Source organism: Arvicola amphibius, chromosome 3, assembly GCF_903992535.2.
Source record: "Arvicola amphibius chromosome 3, mArvAmp1.2, whole genome shotgun sequence".
Lineage (NCBI taxonomy): Eukaryota > Metazoa > Chordata > Mammalia > Rodentia > Cricetidae > Arvicola > Arvicola amphibius.
The window spans coordinates 5,673,757-5,694,539 of NC_052049.1; the positions used below are offsets into that span (position 1 = coordinate 5,673,757).

Sequence of the window (20,783 nt, forward strand, 5' to 3'; positions counted from 1 at the left end):
GTCCCATGGAATTTGCATTCTCAGGCAACAGAACCCATTCTTATGCTTATTACAAATCTGTCCTCCTCATGCCCTTACCCTAAACTCTGTTCCTCTATGAACAGAACCCATTTTAGGGTAAAGGTCACAGGTGCCTCGCCAGAGAAATGTACATTTCAATGGAGTTTCAATGTAGCCATGCCCAAAGCTTTGTTGCCATAATTTTAAATGGAAACCTTTTCCCAAAGTTTAACTGTGTTTAAAGGTGTAGAAAACAAACAAACAAACTGCTTGGTCAAACTCAAGAAATTTTTTACCCAGCGCTAGCTAATGTGGTGTTGACCCTAATTTCCTTCTTAACGTCATGTGGATATTTTCTCTGACAGCAATAAAGCTTGGAGGAACAATGACAGTGTGGGGCTGCGTCCAGGAAGTTAAGGAAGTTTTTCTTTCAGTAGAAATTAGGGGCAAACTGACAAAGAACTCAGTTAAAGGAACTCATGATCTTAAATGAGAGCGGGATAAACACAGGTTCTTCTCGGGACGGTGACACCGTTTCACACTTAGTGAAATATCTGTTAAGATCCCAAGGAGTGAAATACTCAGAGCAATACCTCTTCCACTTTATACTCAGGAACTAAGGTAACAAGAAGCCACAAAGGAGGAGAGAGGAATCCTTGTTAATTATTTTTTTGCAAACCACAAGAAATAGAAACAAATAAAACAATACACAAATGCACACAAAATGAACTAACAAAAAATAAATAACATTTTTCCCTTTCTGGGCATATCTTGGCAGGTCACAGCAAGGCTCAATATACTAAGTGGCTGCCTGGCTTCCAGGTCAGCCATACTTGTTTAGTCTTCCTGAACAATTTGATTGGAACTCAAAGCCCTCTGGCCATGTGGGCCTTTTCTCCCAATGGGATGCAGAGTGTGGCCCCTATAACACCCAAGGTCTAAGAAATGGTGGGCGGGGCTCTGCTGCTACAGCTTGAGCCAACTTGGCTACTGCAGAGCTTAGATTTTGATGTTGTTGTTATTTGCTTATTCTTGTTAGTTTAGTTTGTCTTTCCCACAGAGTGGTAATAACTCAGCATAGATTGCTTAATGGTCCCTTCATGGGGAAAAATTAAAATGGGCAGTTTCTAGTACCAGAACAATTACAGTCAGGACATAAGACATTTAACCAACACTGTATAAGTTCCCAGAGGTATTAGTCCTGCAATAGATGGACAATATTTTCTTCTGCTCTTCTGTCAAATCCATACTTAAATGAGTGCTTAATTTTCATGGTAAATAAACTAAAATAACAAAGTGTATAATTTAGTGCTATTTCAACTGTGTAAACACTAATCTGCCAATCACTACTAATGATTTGGCTCTGTGCTTTAAGGTGTTTTCTGAAAGCTTTCCTACTAAGAAATGTAACACCTGAAACAGAGCAGGTTATTAGCTTGTTAAATAATGTTGTTGGCTAGTTTATAGATTCAATCCCTTATTGGTAAAGAACCCCAGTGATTATCACAGCACTAAATAAAATGCAGGATGGTTATCTGTTCTGTACTAATAATTGGCAGGGTGCAGTATCATCTGACTCAGGATCTATATAGCTAATCACTGTGGTGCTTTGAATAGGTATGGCCCTCATGGATCCTTGTCTTTGAACACTTGGCCCATAGGGAGTAGCACTAGTTGTGGCCTTGTTAGTGTGTCACTGTGGAGTCAGGCTTTGGTATCTCATAAATGCTCAAGCCAAACCCAATTCTTTCTGCCTGAGGATCAAAATGTAGAACTCTCACCTCCTTTTCCAGCACCATGCCTGCCTGCATGCCACCCACAATAACAACGGGCTAAAACTTCAGAACCATAAGCTCACCCCAAATATGTTTTCCTTTGTAAGAATTGGCATGATCATGGAGTCTACTCACAGCACAGAAACCATAACTAAGACAATCACTATCCAAAGGATACCATTTAAATTTTTTTTCAATAGCCCATGGGTGTTGCCTAAAATTACATCTAAAAATCCTATAGAGATTATTTTCAATGTTTTTATAAATGGCTTTTCAAAAGGACAAGGAGTCTACTCTTTATATATAAATTCTGCATACTCCACAGAAAGTATTTTACCCATTCCTGGGTTATATAGCTTAGCAGTCTAAAGTTGCTATTATCAAACATCTTTATTATTTTCCAACCACTGAGTATTTTGACTAATCTCATGTATAAACTAGCACATGATGCATTGAAATATCTCTCTGTTCTCTATAAATTCTTAAATTAGGATTAATAAGTTCATTCGAGTGTAAGCAGGATCCGAGCATCCTGCACACCGAGGAAATGTGTTTCCTGAGGGAGTGGGTGGAGAGAATTTATTATTGGTTTAAGCTAGGCTTTCACCATGTAGCTCTGCATACTGAGAACTTGTATAAAGCAGACTGGCCTCAAATTCACAGAGATCCACCTGTCTCTGCCAGCATGGGAGGTAAAGTACCATCTGCTACTCATAAAGCTAAATCAGAAGAAAATGTCAAGGAAGAAAAGAGATAATAAGACAGAGGAAAGACTTGATGAACCATCAAGTGAGGAGAGGGATCTAGAACTTGACAATGAAGGTGTAATTGAGCCAGACACTGATGCCCCTCAAGAGATGGGGATGAAAATGCAGAGGTAACCGAGATGATGATGGATCAGATGAAAAGAAGGGGGCTGCCATTGGAGCCCTAGTGATGGTGAGCTGCTGAAAGCAATTGGCTTGTTCACTGATGCCATCGAGCTAAATCCTCGCTTGGCTGTTCTGTATGCCAAGAGAGCCAGATGTTCGTCAAACCACAGAAGCCAAATGCTGCTATCCGAGACTGTGACAGAGCCATTGAAATAAACCCCCGATTCAGCTCAGCGAATCGGGGCAAGGGAAAGCCCAGGCTCCTGGGTCACTGGGAAGAAGCAGCTCATGATCTGGCCCTTGCCTGGAAACTGGATTATACGAGAATGCCAGTGCAAAGCTGAAAGAGGTTCAACCTCGGGCTCGAAAAATTGCTCAACATCGGAGAAAATAGGAGCGAAAACTTGAGGAGCGAGAGATAAAAGAAAGAATAGAAAGGGCGAAGAAGGCTCGAGAAGAGCATGAAAGAGCCCAAAGGGAAGGAGAAGCCAGAAGACAGTCTGGGCCTCAGTAAGGTTCTTTTCCAGGTGGTTTTCCTGGGGAATGCCTGGAATGGGAGGGCCCATGCCTGGAATGGCAGGAATGCCTGGACTCAATGAAATCCTCAGTGACCCCTAGGTTCTTGGAGCAATGCAGGATCCAGAAGTCATGATGACTTTCCAGGATGTGGCTCAGAACCCAGCAAATATGTCAAAATATCAGAGCAACCCAAAGGTTATGAATCTCATCAGTAAATTGTCAGGCAAGTTTGGAGGACAAGTGTAATGTCAGACAGAGCCCTTGCTGAATGAAGAGCAGCTTAGCTCACTTACTGGATGTTGCAATAATACAAACCAGTGTACCTCTGACCTCATCAGGAGAGCTGGGGTGCTTCGAAGACTATCCCTACCCTTCTGCATCAAATGAGGCTGAAGCATTTTACAGTGGTTTGCCATTAGGGTCTTCATTCAGATACTATTTTCCTACTAGGAATTATAAACACTTTTCAACCTTAAACATTTTTTTAAAAATTTAGGGGGTATTAATTCCTCCATTTTTCTTTACTAATCTTTTTGGGTTTTTCCTTTGAGTTACTGGGCAAGGAAGCTGAATATGGTCGACTTACTGCTCTCATGAATGGAGATAAAGATTTGCTAGCGGGAAGTAAATAAAACTGATTTGAGTTGACAATAAATAAATAAATAATTTCATTCGAAATGGTAAAGAAAAATCAAAAATTCAGCTTAAACTTGTAAGAATAAGCTGATAATTAAATCTATAAATAGGCCATTTTAATTTACTGCAGTATTTGACACATGTGATTCAACTCTTGTTCATGAAAATGGGTCTACTAGATAGAGAACACTATTTAAAAAAAAGATGTTTTTAAATAATAGTCAAGTGACTTGCCTCCACTTGGCTGATGACCTCGTCAGGATAAAAACAACCATGTGGCTAGCAGCCATCTTTAGAAAGATTAAAGAACACTTGCCATGTGATTACACTGTGATTTGGATCAAAATGACCACGGGACATAACCATCTAAGGGAGCACCTATAAAACTTCTTAGTCCATCTGTGTCCTTTGTGTATTATTGTATTTTGTTTGTAGACTAAGCAGACAGCAGCATGTCTCCAAGGTATTTTAGATTAGAACAGATTTTTACATAACATTAAATTCCTCAGGTTATAATGATATATTCAAGCTAACAAAAAACCGACTGACAGATGTATGTCCAACAATTTATGTTTTTGTTAACTGTGTAGCCACTTATTTCTTTGTTAATACAAAGCCATGCCCAACTATGGTGCTTATAAATCACAGCAATGACCTTCATGGCAAGATAACTTTATGGGTGCAGTGGTGGCACTCATGCCATGGTGGCAATGAACATCTTTTTTAAAAAAAGATTTATTTATTATTATGTATACAACATTCCTTCCATGTTTGCTTGCATGTCAGAAGAGGGCCCCAGATCTCATTATAGATGGCTGTGAGCCACCATGTGGTTGCTGGGAATTGAACTCAGGACCTCTGGAAGAGATGGCTCAGAGGTTAAGAGCACTGAATGAACATCTTTTTAACTGGACTAAGATCTGCTCCACAAGAGGAGGATCATTCCTGGTTCAGGAAACCTAGCCGACAACCTAGAGCTAGTGAAGTCAAGAAACTTGGAGGAGAATTTGCAACTACCAGTTTACTAACTCAGGATAATCCCTAATCATAGCCTAAGGATTTGTCGTTCTACTCACAGGTAAATACAGTTGCCACCCCTTTTCTTTACAACGGGTAGAGACCCATAGAGAAAACCACAACCAAACACAATGGAGAATTTTGGAATGTGGACAGCGCAGCTCCTACACCTAAAGCACAGTTATCACTTCACAGGAGGAGTCGGGATTTCTGTCGTGAGACTGTCTCCTCAGGATGAGAGGAGTTACACCCATAGTCTCACCAAATGACTTCAGCAGATGACACCAATAAACACGGCAATGCAGAGTGGGAGGGATGCGGAAGGGGCCTCAACATTACAAAGCACTAGAGCCAATGAAGCGATGCTAAGAGAACCAGAAATCGTCTTCCCAAGGGAAGAGCACAATAATTGGTTATTTCAATGCTGAACAGTTACATACATGAGTGTAGGGCCCGGGTCTACCCTTGTTCTTGGGGTTCATCTTGAGGACAGTTTCTGGTCAGCCAGCTAAAACATTCTGTTTGTTCCTGTGCTCCCTCTGCCCCGCCTGGTGATTAGCTGTAGGGCATTCGGCGATCTCCTTTCTAATGACCCAGGTCTCTTGTATGTTCTTTCAATCTCCAGGCCCTTGCCCGACTCAGGTACGGTACAGTGGCGCGGGAACTGTACCGAGGGGGTAACACAAAATCGGATGTTACAATTGGAGGCTCTGCTGGGATCATCAGCAACTACAATCAGAGACCCATCTGTAAGATCAAAAAGTAAGGATCCCTAAGAGGTCGCCCTCAAAAGGCTGGCCAACAAATTAAAAAATTAAATGGTAAGGATATATTGGTAATGGATACAAATAATTCTGTTTCAATATTGATGGCCAAATAAAGGACCAATTAATAATGCTTTAAAAAAAAACAAGACAAAAAAGACACCGGTATTAAAAATAGACAACACAAGAGTTCCTTAAAACAGTTTCTTTTATATAAGATAGTTAATTGCCTAATTTTTAAAAAGAGTTTAGTCCCTGGTTTCTACACGCAGGGGGCTTTAATATTACTGATTAAAAACAGATAAAAGTAAAAACATTAAAAAAATGAGGGCCAAAAAAATTTCCCATGGTGATATTTTCACTATGGCGCTTAGTCAAAAATGTTCTTCTCAATAATAATATAAAAATAAAAAACAATTAAAAAATTTAAGCAAAACCCTTAAAAATTCAAAAAAATAAAATCTATAAATTCTATTAAGAGTTTTAAAAAACAAAAAACTAAAAGTACTAAAAAACTTTAAAAATTACACTAATAAAAAAATTAATAAAAAGACAGAGCCTGTCTTTAAAAAAAATTATTATGGAGAGATAAAATACAAAAAAAAATTGTAATGGATTTCCCTCCAACATGACCTTGACATGTTAGCTGATACAAAAAGATGCCTGGGCTTAACAACACAGATTTAGTTATTGATCTACAAGGACAAAAGATCAGACAATATAACCCCCTGGTCTTTTAGGACATTAAACAACTAAGAAAAACAATTACGGCCTATAAAACTTATTCCCCCTATAACCTTGCAGATAAAGGGGCGTTTATCAGCCCCCCAAAAAGCCAGATATAATGGTGCCTGCTGTTAATTCCAACACTTGGAGATCTCTGTAAATTCTAGGCCAACCTAGTCTACAAAATGAGCTCCTAAAACAGCTAAAAACAGGATGCATACTGGTATCCATTTCTCCCTGGTATACCCCTATCTTTGTTATTAAAAAAGTCTAATAAATGGAGGTTGCTACAGAATCTTAAAACAATAATTATATAAACATTCTACAAAAAATCCAAATCCAACCTCCTTCTATAAATTGACACCTCAAAAAAGACAATATATTACTTTATTTTAAAAAAGCTAACTCTACTCATATTCATTATATTGACTATAGTCAACCTCTGCTGTTGATAAGTTTCCCCTCTCAACATAGTCCTACTAAAGTTTTTTAACAACAAGGACCCATCCTACGGGTACATGAACATGTCACCTGTAAAAATTGTTATCTCGCACCCATCAGCTGTGCTACATGTTATTCAATAAAGATATAAACTTAGTTTACAAACCTTTAAAGTGTTACCTGATAAAGTTATTACACCATATACCCAGACAAAAATAACTTGACTGCAAAATTTTGCTAAAGATTGGACCTTGTTTTTATACACTAATTCCTACAGGTTTAATAATCATTATGGGTCTTCCACCAGGAGAGCTATGGTAGCCTCCCCTCTTGATTTTGATATTCAGCCTGTTAATGCTAAATCTGCTCAGATGGCTAAATTGATCGCTGTACAAATGGCCTTAAAATATGCTAATATTCTATTTAACCTTTTTACTGACAGTCAATATATAAATTCTTACACCTTTAAAAACTACAGCTTATATTGCCTCTGTATCTCAAGTCCAGATACAATTATTGACTATTATCAGCTTACCCACCAAATTTATACAATGAGTCAAAAATCTTATAAAGAGCTCATAATCATTTTCATCTCAATGCTGGGTCTTTAAGATTTCATTTTAAGATTTCTCAAGAGCAAGCCACTAATATTAAAAAATACTCTCTATGTACAAAACTTTTAACTGTTCCCCATTTGGGAGTTAATCCTCATGGGCTTGCTTCTAATCATTTATGACAAATGGATGTTACCCATATTCCTTCTTTTGGACACATACAGTATGTTCACGTAACTGTGAATACATATTCTCATCTTATTTTTGCCTCAACTCACACACAAAAAGATTACGGGATGTCAAAAGTCACTGTCTCCAGGCTTTGGCCTACATAAAAATTCCAAAATCTATAAAAACTCATAATGGGCCAGCCTACACCAACACTGGCTTCACTAAATTTTGCTCTAAGTTCTCAATTTCTCACAAAACAAAAATACCCTATAATCCTCAAAACAAGCTATAATGGAGCAAGCACATCGTATGCTCAAAACCTATTTACATAAAACAAAAAATATGGTTCCACCCCCAGAGACCATTTGTCTTTTATTTTATACATTTAAAATTTTTTGACTGTTGATGCTCAATCTCATACCGCTGCTGACCGACACTGGCGGCCAGATTCTTCCAAGATGCCTCATGTTAAATGGAAGAATCTAGCAGATGGCACCTGGTATGGTCCAGATCCTGTACTGGTGTGGGGAAGAGGGGCTGTTTGTGTTTTCCCACAGGATGCTGACAATCCAATATGGGTACCTGAGCGTCTGGTGCATGCTGTGGATTTTCCTGTCCAGAAGCCTAAAGACAGGACAGAGCCACGAGATCAAATAGACACTGGCTTGTCAACTAAAAAGTTGCTGGGATCCTGAGGAGCTGGCTATGGTGGTCCGAGTGCCAAGGATTGTTCCTCTGCCTACCCATCCCATAATATGCCAGCCATTGCTGTGGCTGCCAGAGCAGCTAGAGCTGCTGGATTTTCCATTAGTCAGTCAGTTGCTTTTGCTAGCACAATGGATACCCTCTCAGGGCAGGTTGCAAATGCCTTGGCCATTCAAATTGAGCTAAATTTACAAATGAATATTGCAGTTAATTTTGCTATTGGTTTTGATTAAAGACCACTGCTAGATTATACAGTAAAAGGCTTATTGCTGTTATTCACAGACCCTGGAGTACACAATTTACAAATTGGCTCATGAGATTATTCTAGTTAGCTATACCAGGGTTCCTCCCACCAACGCTGAGACCTTATTTAAAGGGCTCCAATTTGGGCAGACTTATTAAGGATTGAGCAGGCAGTCTCCTTAAGGAGCGCTTATATATGCTGGAGCATCATCTTCATGGTTTCATGGTGCCAGAGCCAAAGTCAAGCTCAGGTCAATGTTGTCACGTGGCAAGTCCTCTTAGCTATTGCCCCGGAGAATCTTTCAGCACAAATCTGGCTGAACTCGGTGATGGGTGACTAGTGAGCCAATGACGGGAAAGGTTTTTGGGGGGCTGCCCCAACCTAAGACAGGAAATGTGTTTTGACCTGGATGCTTTCACATGATGGGTAAGGGGTATTGCCTAATGTCCAATGCCACCCAAGGCAGGCCTAGTCATATAATTTATATAAAAAAGGGGACCTGTAGGGCCGGGGTCTACCCTTGTTCTTGGGGTTCATCTTGAGGACAGTTTCTGGACAGCCAGCTAAAATATTCTGTTTGTTCCTGTAATCCCTCTGTCCAGCCTGGTGATTAGCTGTAGGGCATTGTTTACTCCATCTTTGGTGTGGTAATTTCCCACCTGCCTGGGTGGAAATCCAGAGGTTTATAAGGATTTCCTCAAGGCTGAATAAAGGGCTTTCTTTCGGCATTCCGCTGATCTCCTTTCAAATGACGCAGGTCTCTTTGTGTGTTCTTTCAATCTCCAGGCCCTTGCTTGATTCATGTACGGTACAGTGGTGTGCAAACTGTACCGAAGGGGTAACACAAAATCGGATGTTACACATGAGTAAGATTGTACACTCCAAGCAAATACATACATACATGTGTGTTCATATATGCATAAGTATATATATATATATCTGCATATGTAGCAACACATATGCATTTGTAACAACAGTTAATAAAGGAGACTATGAATGTAAAGTTTAAACACACAGTACAGTTACTGATTGTACCTAACGAATAGTACATGGACTTGAACCTGGAAACAGGGATTGACTTCTCTTCCATCTGGCATGTATTTAAATAGTTAGCATAAGAAAGAGAACAATTGAATACAGTCTTTAATAGTCAAGCAGACAAACTGACACATACTCTTACACTCAAAAAATGTCACTTCAGTTGGACACTGTCCTTGGAGAAAACTGACCAAAATGTTTTACCGCGAAAGCAGAAAATGACGACAAACTGCTTCTCAGGTGTATTCCTTTGTTTCTGACTCTCAGCAAAACCGGTCCAAAAGACTCTTGTATCTTCTCTACATGGTCTCTGATAGATACAGTCATCGCCAGGAAACACATAACAATACCCAAACACAAGGTCCCTTCAAGAGTTTACCCAGATTTGTTGAACATGACAGGTTACCACCTGAGTTTGTAAAAACCAGTAAATCCATTCACATCATCACTCAGCTAACAGTAATCAGGATAAGAGCCTGGGAGTAAGGGGCAGGACTGCACACCGAGGGAGACTGGACGCCTTCCCAGGGGAGAGGGAGGAATCCAACGTTCACAGTTTACTGCCTGGACGGTGGCAATACCACACGTGAAGGGCAGAGGTAAGTGTGGTTGTCATTACCATTTGCTGAGCCGGATTTCTGGTCTGGAAAAATTCAGGTAAAGTTAGAAGAAAGAACCATGAGTTTATGATAGAAAATAATGATGAACGTGCAAAGATAACAAACATTCCCTGCAAATCCAGAGAAAGAGTCAAACAGGCAAAGGAGAGGTTCCTTCCCAGCCAGCAAATAGAAGCATCTAGTCATCCACACATGGTGAACTAACAAAAGAATATAAGTGAAAAAATGGGCCATTTCTCCCCTCTGCTGTGGAACAATCCTCTTGTACACTGTAAAGATTTGTCACTAGAACTGGAATAAAATGTTGATTGGGCAGTCGCCAGGCAGGAAGTATGGAATGGGCAACCAACTGAAGGTGAAGGGCAGAGTCTGAGGAGTCTGCCAGTAGACTCAGAAGGAGCAAGAGATTAATGTTCCACGTGGCAGAGGGCAAATAAGGAATATGGGTTAATTTAAAATGTAAGAGTTAATAAGTAAGCCTGAGCTATTGGAATATATAATATTCCAATATATATAATATTGGAATATATAAATCATATCAGGCTGATTTGTTATTTGGGAACTGCCTGGGAGAGAGACACTTCTGCCTACACCCCTCCTTTCAGAGATATTCAAGCCTCCTGTCAATCATGAGGTCCACTTATCCCACCATGTCCTCTCTCACATCTGAAAAGGAGTCAAAATTTCCGACACCACAGTCTCAAAAGGAATTGGATGCAGTATTAGTCTCAGTATGTTTCACTCTGTAGTGTGAAGTTCATAATTATCTGGATTCAGCAAAGATACGTTCATACTGACTACAAGATTATCCTGTGGGTATATGGGAGTGTAATGTGACGATTCTGATCACAACAGGGTATATAACTTGTTTCTATTCCACCTGAGGTTTCCACAAATATCAAAATTCATTCCAAAGGAAAAGGAACTAACATCCCGTACAGCAAGCAACTGCCCTCACAGTACTCTGTCCCTGGAAACTAGGAACTTAGGAACATAGAGGTGAGCTTCCTAACGTATGGAAGGGTATAGGTGTTCTATAAAGTATAGGTAAAGCCAGGTGGTGGTGGGACAAGCCTTTAATCCCAGCAGTCTGGGAGGCAGAGGCAAGGGGATCTCTGTGAGTTCAAAGCCGACCTGAGTTCCAGAATAGCCAGAGGTGTTACACAGAAAAAGCCTATCTCGGGGGGGGGGGGGGGGGGGGGGGGGGGGGAAGACAAAAAACAAAACAAAAGCCGGGTGGTGGTGGCGCACGCCTTTAATCCCAGCACTCGGGAGGCAGAGGAGGCAGGCGGATCTCTGTGAGTTCGAGACCAGCCTGGTCTACAAGAGCTAGTTCCAGAACAGGCTCCAAAGCTACAGAGAAACGCTGTCTCAAAAAAAAAATAAATAAATAAAAATAATAATAATAATAAAATAAAAAAAAACAAAACAAAACAACAAGAGGGAGAAAGAAAAAAAGAAGAAAAAGATATTATAGGTGGGACTAGGTGTCTGCCTTTTCTGGAAGTCCTGAGAAATCTGACTATTGCCATGTGACCCAGAGTCAGCTAAGCGGGGAGCAAGCTTCTCCAGCCAAGCAAGCAAGCGAGCTTCCTTCGGCTCCTCAAGCACCAGAAGCACAGGTGGGCTAGGGCAGCAGGGGCGTCCTAGGAGACTGGGCACTCACAGCATATGGCTTTAGCGTGGCGCCATCCCCCATGTCAAACCCGCACCCGTGTGCAGCGGCCCAGCCTAGGCAGCACAGCATCTCCAGGTCAGCTTCTCCCCCCTCCCTGCTAAGCAGCCCAATTCAGCTCCCTCAACGCCGGACCCGCCACCTTGCACAGTCCCTCAGATCTGCAGGACGGCGCTGCACCCTGCACCAACCTCCATTTCAGAGATCCAAGCCCAGCGCTGAGAAGAACACTCGTATAAATTAGGGGAGAAGGTTAAGTTAGAAGATCGAAAGCGGAAGTTCGTTATCCAGAGCCCCTTCTGGTGATGTCATGGTGGTCGGGACTACATTTCCCATAACTCAGCGCGGACTTCCGGGAACTCACGGAAGTTGATTCACTGCACGTGGGCGAAGTTGGAAGGAAAACAAGCTTGAGCATAGGAACCCCCACAGGGGATAGGGCGGTTTTAGTCCTGCTATTTCAGCACCCGCTGTTAGCCTGTGAGCCCAGCCTTTCACAGTGATGTTTACCACGTTTCCTAGTTGTTTTCGCTAATACCTGTGAGTTTAAAGCTCAGGTCTACTTAGTGTGGGATCAACTACAGCATGAAAACTCACATTGGTCTGTTTTACTTAAAAATTAGGAAGCAGGAAGCTAATGTAGGACCGAACATCATCTCTTCAAGATGCTTTTTGAAATCATCCTTGGTAATCCTGCTGCTCATGCAGCGTCTCAGGTGCTTAAGACAGAAGAATCAGAAAACAAGGCTAACAAGGACAATGTATAGACGCGTTTTATCTAAACACAAAGTAAAGAATGGAGAGGGTGGGCTAGCTTAAGGTAAGGGCTATGCCACTTGACTATAATGAAGATGGCTTTGCTTTAATACCTGTGGGGCCCGGGTCTGCCCCTGCTCCTGGGGTTCGTCTTGAGGACAGTTTCTGGTCAGCCAGCTAAAACATTCTGTTTGTTTCTGTGCTCCCTCTGCCCGGCCTGGTGATTAGCTATAGGGCATTGTTTACTCCATCTTTGGTGTGGCAATTTCCCACCTGCCTGGGGGGAAATCCATGTACAGCAGCTAGGTATATAAAGATTTCCCCAAAGTTGAATAAACGGCATTCGGCTGATCTCCTTTCAAATGACCCCGGTCTCTCGTGTGTTCTTTCAATCTCCAGGCCCTTGCCCGGCTCCCATATGGTACAGTGGCGTGAGAACTGTACTGAGAGGGTAACACAGAATCGGGTGATACAAATACCCAGTAACAAAAGCAAATAATCTTTTCCTCCTGTGCTTACACACAATGTGAGCCAGACATGGATCAGACTCCAGAGCCGGCATAGGGTTCATGTGTGTGCTGGAATCCATACAGTAAAGTCAGGGCCACAGAGATGTTAAAATCAATGAACAAAATGAAACGTACAGAATTCTGACGTTTACTAGCAGGGATTCCAGAATCCATCCGAAGAACTTTCTGTAAATCCCTTGTCCACGCTTTCACCCAGTGATTTGTGTAATAAATATAAATTTTGTGTCACGTCTACCACAACAACCTCACCTACTTCTCCCTGCCTTTTCACAAACTCAGGCACTTCGTCAGCACCTGGTGTTCCTGAGCACATTCTTTCCTCCTCTGCACCTCCCCGAGGAGGAGGGCAGAGCTCCTGGGACCACACTGAAGAGTGTGCTGTGCTGCTCCAAGGTGCATTATAGAATTTCCCTCCGCCATAGGTTTTATATTCCTTATCTCTCTTTTGATGCCGATGTTGTCATATTTGACACGATTTGAATATCAATGGTATCTGCCTTGAACTTCCCTTTTTGAAGCAGAATGCAGAGATGATTATTCCTCGAGTCCACAGGTCTTAGACAAGTGTTTTTTAGGACTATCAAATGAGCTCACTGTAGTGAAGAAGCTACAGTGGAGCCATGAAGGACTAAGAATGCCCATTCCTTCCTTGGAAAGTCTTTTTCTCTGCAGTTCCTGCTGAGACAAAGATACAAACGCCATCCTAAGATGCTTCCATGATGGACTCTGACTCAGACGGAAGCTCTTTCTGAACAGAGATTGTAGAGCATCCATATTCAGTTCTTTATTCCAAGCATTGTGTTTAACCCAATGGTGCAGAACACCTCTGTCAGCTTAGAGAAACTGCTCAGCAAGCAGTGCCTCCCCTTGGACATTGGCTTGAGGAGTCTCTGTAGAATGGGGTCGTGACTGCTCTGTCCTGCCCGCTAGTGCTGCAGTGAAGGGCATTGTCAGCAACCTTAAGACTCAGCATTTCTGAGTATGGCTAGGTCTTCCAATGTGTGTGTGTGTGTGTGTGTGTGTGTGTGTACATGTGTGTTTGTGTATGTGTGTGTGCACATGTGTTTGTGTCTGTTACATGGAAACACATCTGGGAAGCTGCGGATTCATATGAGAATTGCTGATCCTTGAGGATTCAGCATTCATTCATTCATACCTCTTCTGTAGTCTCCATTTCTTCTTAGTGCAATTGTCTCTTTAAGAGGAGGAGGAGAAGCTACCATGGTGCAGGTATGCAGAAGCTGAGTATGCAGGATCTAAAGGAGAGAGGGTATCTACTTTTAACACTGCCCAGTGGGCCAGGACCCAAAGGCTAGATAGCCCAGAGACCTAGGAGAGAAACAAACATGACCAGAAAAAAAGATTCATAATGATACTCCACTATACTAGCATAATCATCATCAGAGCGGCTTCATCCAACAACTGATCGAAACAGATGCAGACCCACAACCAAACATTAGGCGAAGCTTAGAGAATACTAAAGAAGAGGGGGAGGAAGGATTGTAGGAGTCAGAGACATCAAGGACCCCACAAGAAACCCCACAAAATCAAAAACCTGGGCTCATATGGGCTCACAAAGACTGAAGGGACAACCACGGAGATGATCCCAGTATATGGGAGCAGCAAGAAAACTACTTTCCAATAGATTACATGAAGAAAGTGAGATGGCAGGACGCAAATTATAAAATATTGATGAAAGACTCAAACAAGACATAAATGGAAAGAAATAAATCTTGTGTGCATGGATGGGAGAACTTCAGGGTGAAATACCCATACTCTAATCACAGAAGTGTAGTAAACCGCCTTACCCAGCAGTAAACAAGGGATATAGAATAACTGTCCAAGCAAAATGTTCCACAATTGCTGCCATGGCATAAAGTTTATGGGACTAACAACCATTTTCCAACTGGATTGAGTGCCAAAGCAATAGCTGCTGCTCATATATGGTGGTGTGAGTTGGCTAATAAACCTGAGCCTGGCTAGGTGCTAGGATCTAGGGGAGAGGCTACTACTGTCTTTCTGGTAATGGACAAAGTAATGAACTGTCCTCAGTGTTCATACCCAGACACTAAGTCACCTCTTATCCCCATCAGAAAAACTCAGTTCTGCAGTAGATGGTGATTAAAACAAAGTCCCATGAGATACCTATGTCATATCTGAAATTCAGGTTTAATGGTCGCCAAGGTGGATATGGTGGGGAGGTTATAAGAGCTGGAAATAGTAGGCGTGTGCGGATGAGCAGTACTTGCAGGGAATGCCTAGGTTTTCACATGCATGAACTCGCAGTGGCCGTGACTACTTGCATATGATCTGCAGAAAAAGCCAACAAAATTCGTGCATGGAAACCTGCAGTGCTTGTGAAGTCCCACCCTGAGCTGAGGAGGTCTTGGCAATGGATGGCAGGGCAGCCAGAGGCAGCCCGAGGAGCTCCCCCCTCAATCAACTGCCCTGCGCCTCTGCACAAACCCACAGCAGCAAATGAACTCATCATTTAAAGAGAAAGCTTATGGAGTCAATAGAGAAACCGGGGGTAGAAATAGGAAGTAATTTGCATGGAAAAAAATGGGACGGGAAGGCTTGGCCAAGTCACCTTATTTATATACCTATTTATCTGAAATTTCTGAAAAAGAATATATACTTATATATAATTTATCATAAATAGCATATGCAAATACATACATAAAATAAAGACAATATGGCTTTTAAGAATATACCAACAAAACACATTACAGGTGTGATTCAGCACATGACTTTGGCTATTGCAAGTTTGCAGAGGGATAGCATCTTATTATGAAGGTGTGATGAGGGGGCAAGAGAGAAGGCTCCCTCAGCATCTTAGGTCATGAGGGTTAGGATTTTTGCCTCAGTGTCAACTGAGAAAAGAGAAAGAGGTGGCTTGCTGGAGATGAGACCATACTCACTTGGCATCTTCTACTTAGCTCTACCGAGAGTACAACAGAGGAATTATGACCAGTGGCTTTCTCCAACACCCCCTTCTAGCCTTCTAAATAAATCACTTTAAGTGATGCTTTTTACCATAATTTGCTCTATGAGGTATACATGTTGGAGAAAGTTTGTCGGGATCATATGTAGAAGGTCTCTATTTCATATGAATCCACATGTCATTTACTAGAATATTGTTTTCCAGTACAGAGGCTCTGAGGATAGCTAGGATATAAAGAGGGGCGGAGCTCTGTCCCTCCTTCTTTACTGCCTTGGTTTGATTTCAGCTGGTGTGATGAACACCACAACCGAAACTACTCCGAGGAGAAGAGGCTGATTTCAGCTCACTGGCTGCACTCCGTCATCCACGGAAGCCAGAGCAGGGGAACACAGCAGAAATCTGAGGCAGCGAGTGGTGTAGGAAAAAGAGAGGTACACTACTTTCTGGCTTGTGCCCTTTGGCTTCAGCTCAACCAGCATTCTTCTACAACCAGGCTGTGCTCAGGTGTGGCACAGCCAAGGTGCACCGACGTCACCCCAGTTGGTCTAGATTCTCCAATATCAGTGATTATTTATGAAAGAACCCCCATAGACATGGTCACAGCCAATCACATCCAGATTGAGAGTCCATCACACATTGCTTGCAGGTGTGAAGCGAGAGCAAGAACATACAGGACAGCTTCTCGTTAACACAAATCCTTTGGTGCTGATGGTGATTAAGCTTCTCGTTAACACAAATCCTTCGGTGCTGATGGTGCTTAAAATTTTTTTAAAAAGTTTTTTCCACATCATTTGGGTGTGCAGAAAGATGTGAGGAAGATCAGAAGGCCTCGCCACACACTTCACACCAGTATAATGTCTCTGGGGACATTTCGGGTAAGAGAGTCAGGTAAAGGGATTTGCCACAATCAGCACTTGTGGTGCCCCTTACCAATATGAACCCTATGATCCTTATAGAAGAATACAAAGCAGCTACACACATGGCCATATTTTATACATTTGCAGAGACTCTATCAGGTGGGACTTCCTTGGTGTTCATCAAGGGCTGAATGAGCTTTCCAGAGGTGTAAGGTGGCTGCTCAGCACGAGTGCTTTTCTCTTAAGGCATGAGATCCTCTAAAGCCCTGCCTTGCGCTCCACGGTTGTGCTGCTGCTCTCCGGGTGAACTGCTGACCTGAACGGAGAAGAACAGAGCGTGCTGCTGCTCTCCGGGTAAACTGTTGACCTGAAGGGAGAACAACAGAGCATGAGAGACTCAAAGCATCATAGGCATCGTAAGTCGGAGAGCGTTGGCTGACAGTAAAGCTCGTCACCACGTTCCTCCCACGTGCAAAGCTGTCCTCCAGTATCCGCTTGTTTGCACTGGATACAGTCTGAAGGGTTCCAAAGCGTTACCACATTCCCACACTAGTAGAGTTTCTGGTCAGAAAGAACTTTTTCCTCTCTTAGGATCTGAGGAAGTAGAAAACATTTTATGAACATTTAAACATTTGTATCATTTCACTGAAGTTTGAACTACCTGGTATTGAGAAATAGGCCAAAGTGTATTAAATGGTTGGCAACATTTTTCACACGCGTGACATTTCTCTCCAGTATGAATTATCAAGTGCTTCAAAAGTTCTTAGTGCAAAAGACTGTGTGCTTTCTCTCACAGATGAATCCTTTGATGTTGTTTAAGACCGGAAGACTGGTGGAAGGTTTTGCCACATTCTCCACACTTGCACCGTTTCTCTCCGGTATGAATCCTCTGGTGTTTGGAACGTGCTGTGTACGTTCTGAAGTCTTTGCCACACACTTCACACTTGTAGGGTTTCTCCTGAGAGTGACTTTTTTGATGTTCCTTAAGCTTTGAGGAATAAAAATACGTTTTGCCACATTCTTCACATCTGTAGGATTTCTCTTCTGTGTGAAGTCGCCGGTGCACAGACAGTAATGGCTGAGCAATGAGGGTCTTACCACACTCCTCACACTTGTAGGGCTTCACTCTTGAATGAATTCTCTGGTGTTTAATAAGGTGTGAGTTCCAGTCAAAGGCTTTGCCACATTCTTTACACGGATAACATTTTGTTCCTGGCAAGTAAAAATTGAAGAACGGGTCAAAGCAGAGCAACATTCTTTGTGTTTTTAACGCTGATTTTCAAAATGGAGACATCTGCTCATAGCTACATTCTTTTTTATATAAATCAGCTACATTCAAATTTCTACACCTGTATTCAACAGAACCTAATTTAAAAACACACTAGGTGGAAATCATGTAACCTTGCACTGAAATAAGGTCATGACAACACAGAACATAGAACAAAGCAATATTAATCAAAGTCAAACATTTAAGGAAGGCATAACATCAACGATCAGAGAAACCCTTAGGAGCATTATGCTAATAAAAAAGGGTCCAGTGGAAATTATGGAACTATTATGACTAGATAAACAAGAAGTATAATAGGCTTGGAAAACACACACACACTACACACACACACACACGTGTGTGTGTGTGTGTATATATATATATGTATATATATATATATATATATTCTAGCTACAGACATATACTGACTTTTAGTTTTGAAAGGTAAGAATGTTAGTCTACATGAGAAGCAGATTGACTGTCTATAACAGTATTAAAGAATATATTTCAAGGATTTAAGACAGGAAGCTTTATGTATATTTTATGTAGAAAATAAATACCTGAGACAATTTATGAAAACTAAGTCAAGTTCACTTAGAAATGACAGTTTTAGGGTCACTGTAAACATAGCTGACCTGAATGGAGAAGAACAGAGAGTGAGAGACTCAAAGTATCATAAGCATCTGACAGACAACTTCCATTGACAGCAAAAGACAGAAAGGGAGATCCTTAAAACATGATTTCCATCGGAACACTGCATCTCAATGCACACTTGGCTCTCCTCCGGATCTCTGGCCTCCCACTCTGTCCTCTGTCCCCCTCATCCCTACACACCTGTTTGCGAGGCGGCTGCCTCTGGTCTCTTCACATCTGAAGGCTCTTGTCTTTGCTCCAGAAATGTGAGTAGATATGGCTTACAGGAAGCAAGACCTGCTTGTGGAAAAAGGGGAACAACATTGTTAGTGTGTTCTCCTGAGAGATAGCATGTCTTCTCCAGGACTGTGTGTGAAGGGAAGGAAATAACATGTGTTATGTGATGGGCACTCAGAATGCCTAGGGGGTGCTTAGAGTCTGCAGGTCCTGAGTTCCATCCTGCTCATTTACAAGGAAAAGTAGCTCTATGAACCTCATGGTTGGAAGCACAAGCACTGACTAGATATTGTACAAAGAAAGCAAGTTGTATGTTGACAGTTAATTAAGAGTTTACCATGGAAGTGATCCTCACCCAGGAACACAAGATTGTTGTAAATCTCCAACATCACGTCCCTGTACAATTTCCACTGAGCAGGGCCCAGCCATTCCCACTCCTCTGCAGAGAAATAAATGGCCACATCCCAGAATGACAGCATATCCTAAAACAAAGAAAAAAGAAATAATACCACACATTGTGTTGATTAAAACTTGAGTAATTACATAAATGCCAAGAGGCGTATGTGCCTCCACATGCAAATCTAAGTAATATCCCTAAAATACATCTGATGGACTAATGTAATGGTGCATGGAACTCATCTTTAAACAGAGTGAAGGGTAGAAGAGCCTAGAAACTACTATGGATATTATACATTTGAGAACCATAACACAGATCATGAATACATCTACCAACAGAATGTTGGGACTGGAGATGTGGCTCAGCAGTTAAATGCACTGGCAGCTCTTTCTCTGTCCCGCCTGCCAGCTCCCAGATAACCACACAGAGACTTATTGTTAACTTTGAAAGCTCAGTCAATGGCTTAGGCTAATTTCTAACTAGCTCTTATAACCTATATTAACCCATTCCTATTCATTTAAGTGCTGCAACATAGTTCATGGCTTGTTACCTCATCTTCTACATAACCTGCCCCCTTTGCATTCAGTTGGAGATTCCACCTTTCTTCTTCCCAGTATCCTCTGTACCTGGAAATCCTGTCTAGCTATTGGCCATTCAGTTTTTCATTAATCAGACTGACACCTTTACACTATACAAGATTATTCCACATTCCCCCCCTTTTGTCTAAATAAAAAGGAAAGGTTTTAACTCTAACACAGTAAAACTATATACAATATGAACAGTTATCAAGTAAGAATAATATTCACAATGTGCAGTCCATTAGTATTTGGCAAATTAGAGAAAATATTTCACTATCTGCCTCACTTAATGAGTCTAAAGTTTTGGACCTAATTTATTTTCTATCCTATCTTGCATCACCAATCCATAACTATGTTCTTCAACCTCAAAACATTTTTTAGATAAATAGTTTAAGCTTTTATGTCTCTCAATCTTATACACATTTTTTAAAAGATATATTTATTTATTTATTATGTATCATATTCTGCCTTTATGCCAGAAGAGGGCACCAGATCTCAATACAGATGGTTTAAGCCACCATGTGGTAGCTGGGTATTAAACTCAGGACCTCTAAAAGAACAGCCAGTGCTCATAACCATCTCTCCACCCCTCAACCTTATACACTTTATACCTCTTTTCTGAGTTTCTTTTCTGAATTTTGTAAGAAGGAAAACTAACTGTAACTATTTAATCTTCAACTCCATCCAAAAAGACCAAGACCCTCTCTAAACCCCACCCTACCACTTTCTGCCTATCTGTCCTCAGTCCTCAAAAACTTCTATGGTTAATTTTGGTCAGCTAGTAGCTAGCTAGCTCTGCCCTCTGATTCAAAGAAAAATTTATTGAC

The 20,783-nt window shown here is 41.5% G+C and overlaps 1 protein-coding gene and 2 pseudogenes across 1 annotated transcript in view; 1 reads left to right on the forward strand and 2 right to left on the reverse strand.

Moving 5' to 3' along the window:
- The window catches only part of LOC121677111 (zinc finger protein 728-like), a 29,056-nt gene that overhangs the window by 5,866 nt on the left and 2,407 nt on the right, over window positions 1-20,783 (reverse strand). Inside the window, exon 2 of the mRNA XM_042054625.1 lies at window positions 14,200-14,299. Within this exon, the coding sequence (XP_041910559.1) occupies window positions 14,200-14,217 (18 nt within the window). The 5' untranslated portion in view covers window positions 14,218-14,299. The remainder of the gene's footprint in view (window positions 1-14,199; window positions 14,300-20,783) is intronic.
- Window positions 6-3,412, forward strand: LOC119809973 (annotated as a pseudogene).
- LOC119810814 overlaps window positions 17,565-20,783 on the reverse strand; it is a 33,312-nt pseudogene continuing 30,093 nt past the window's right edge.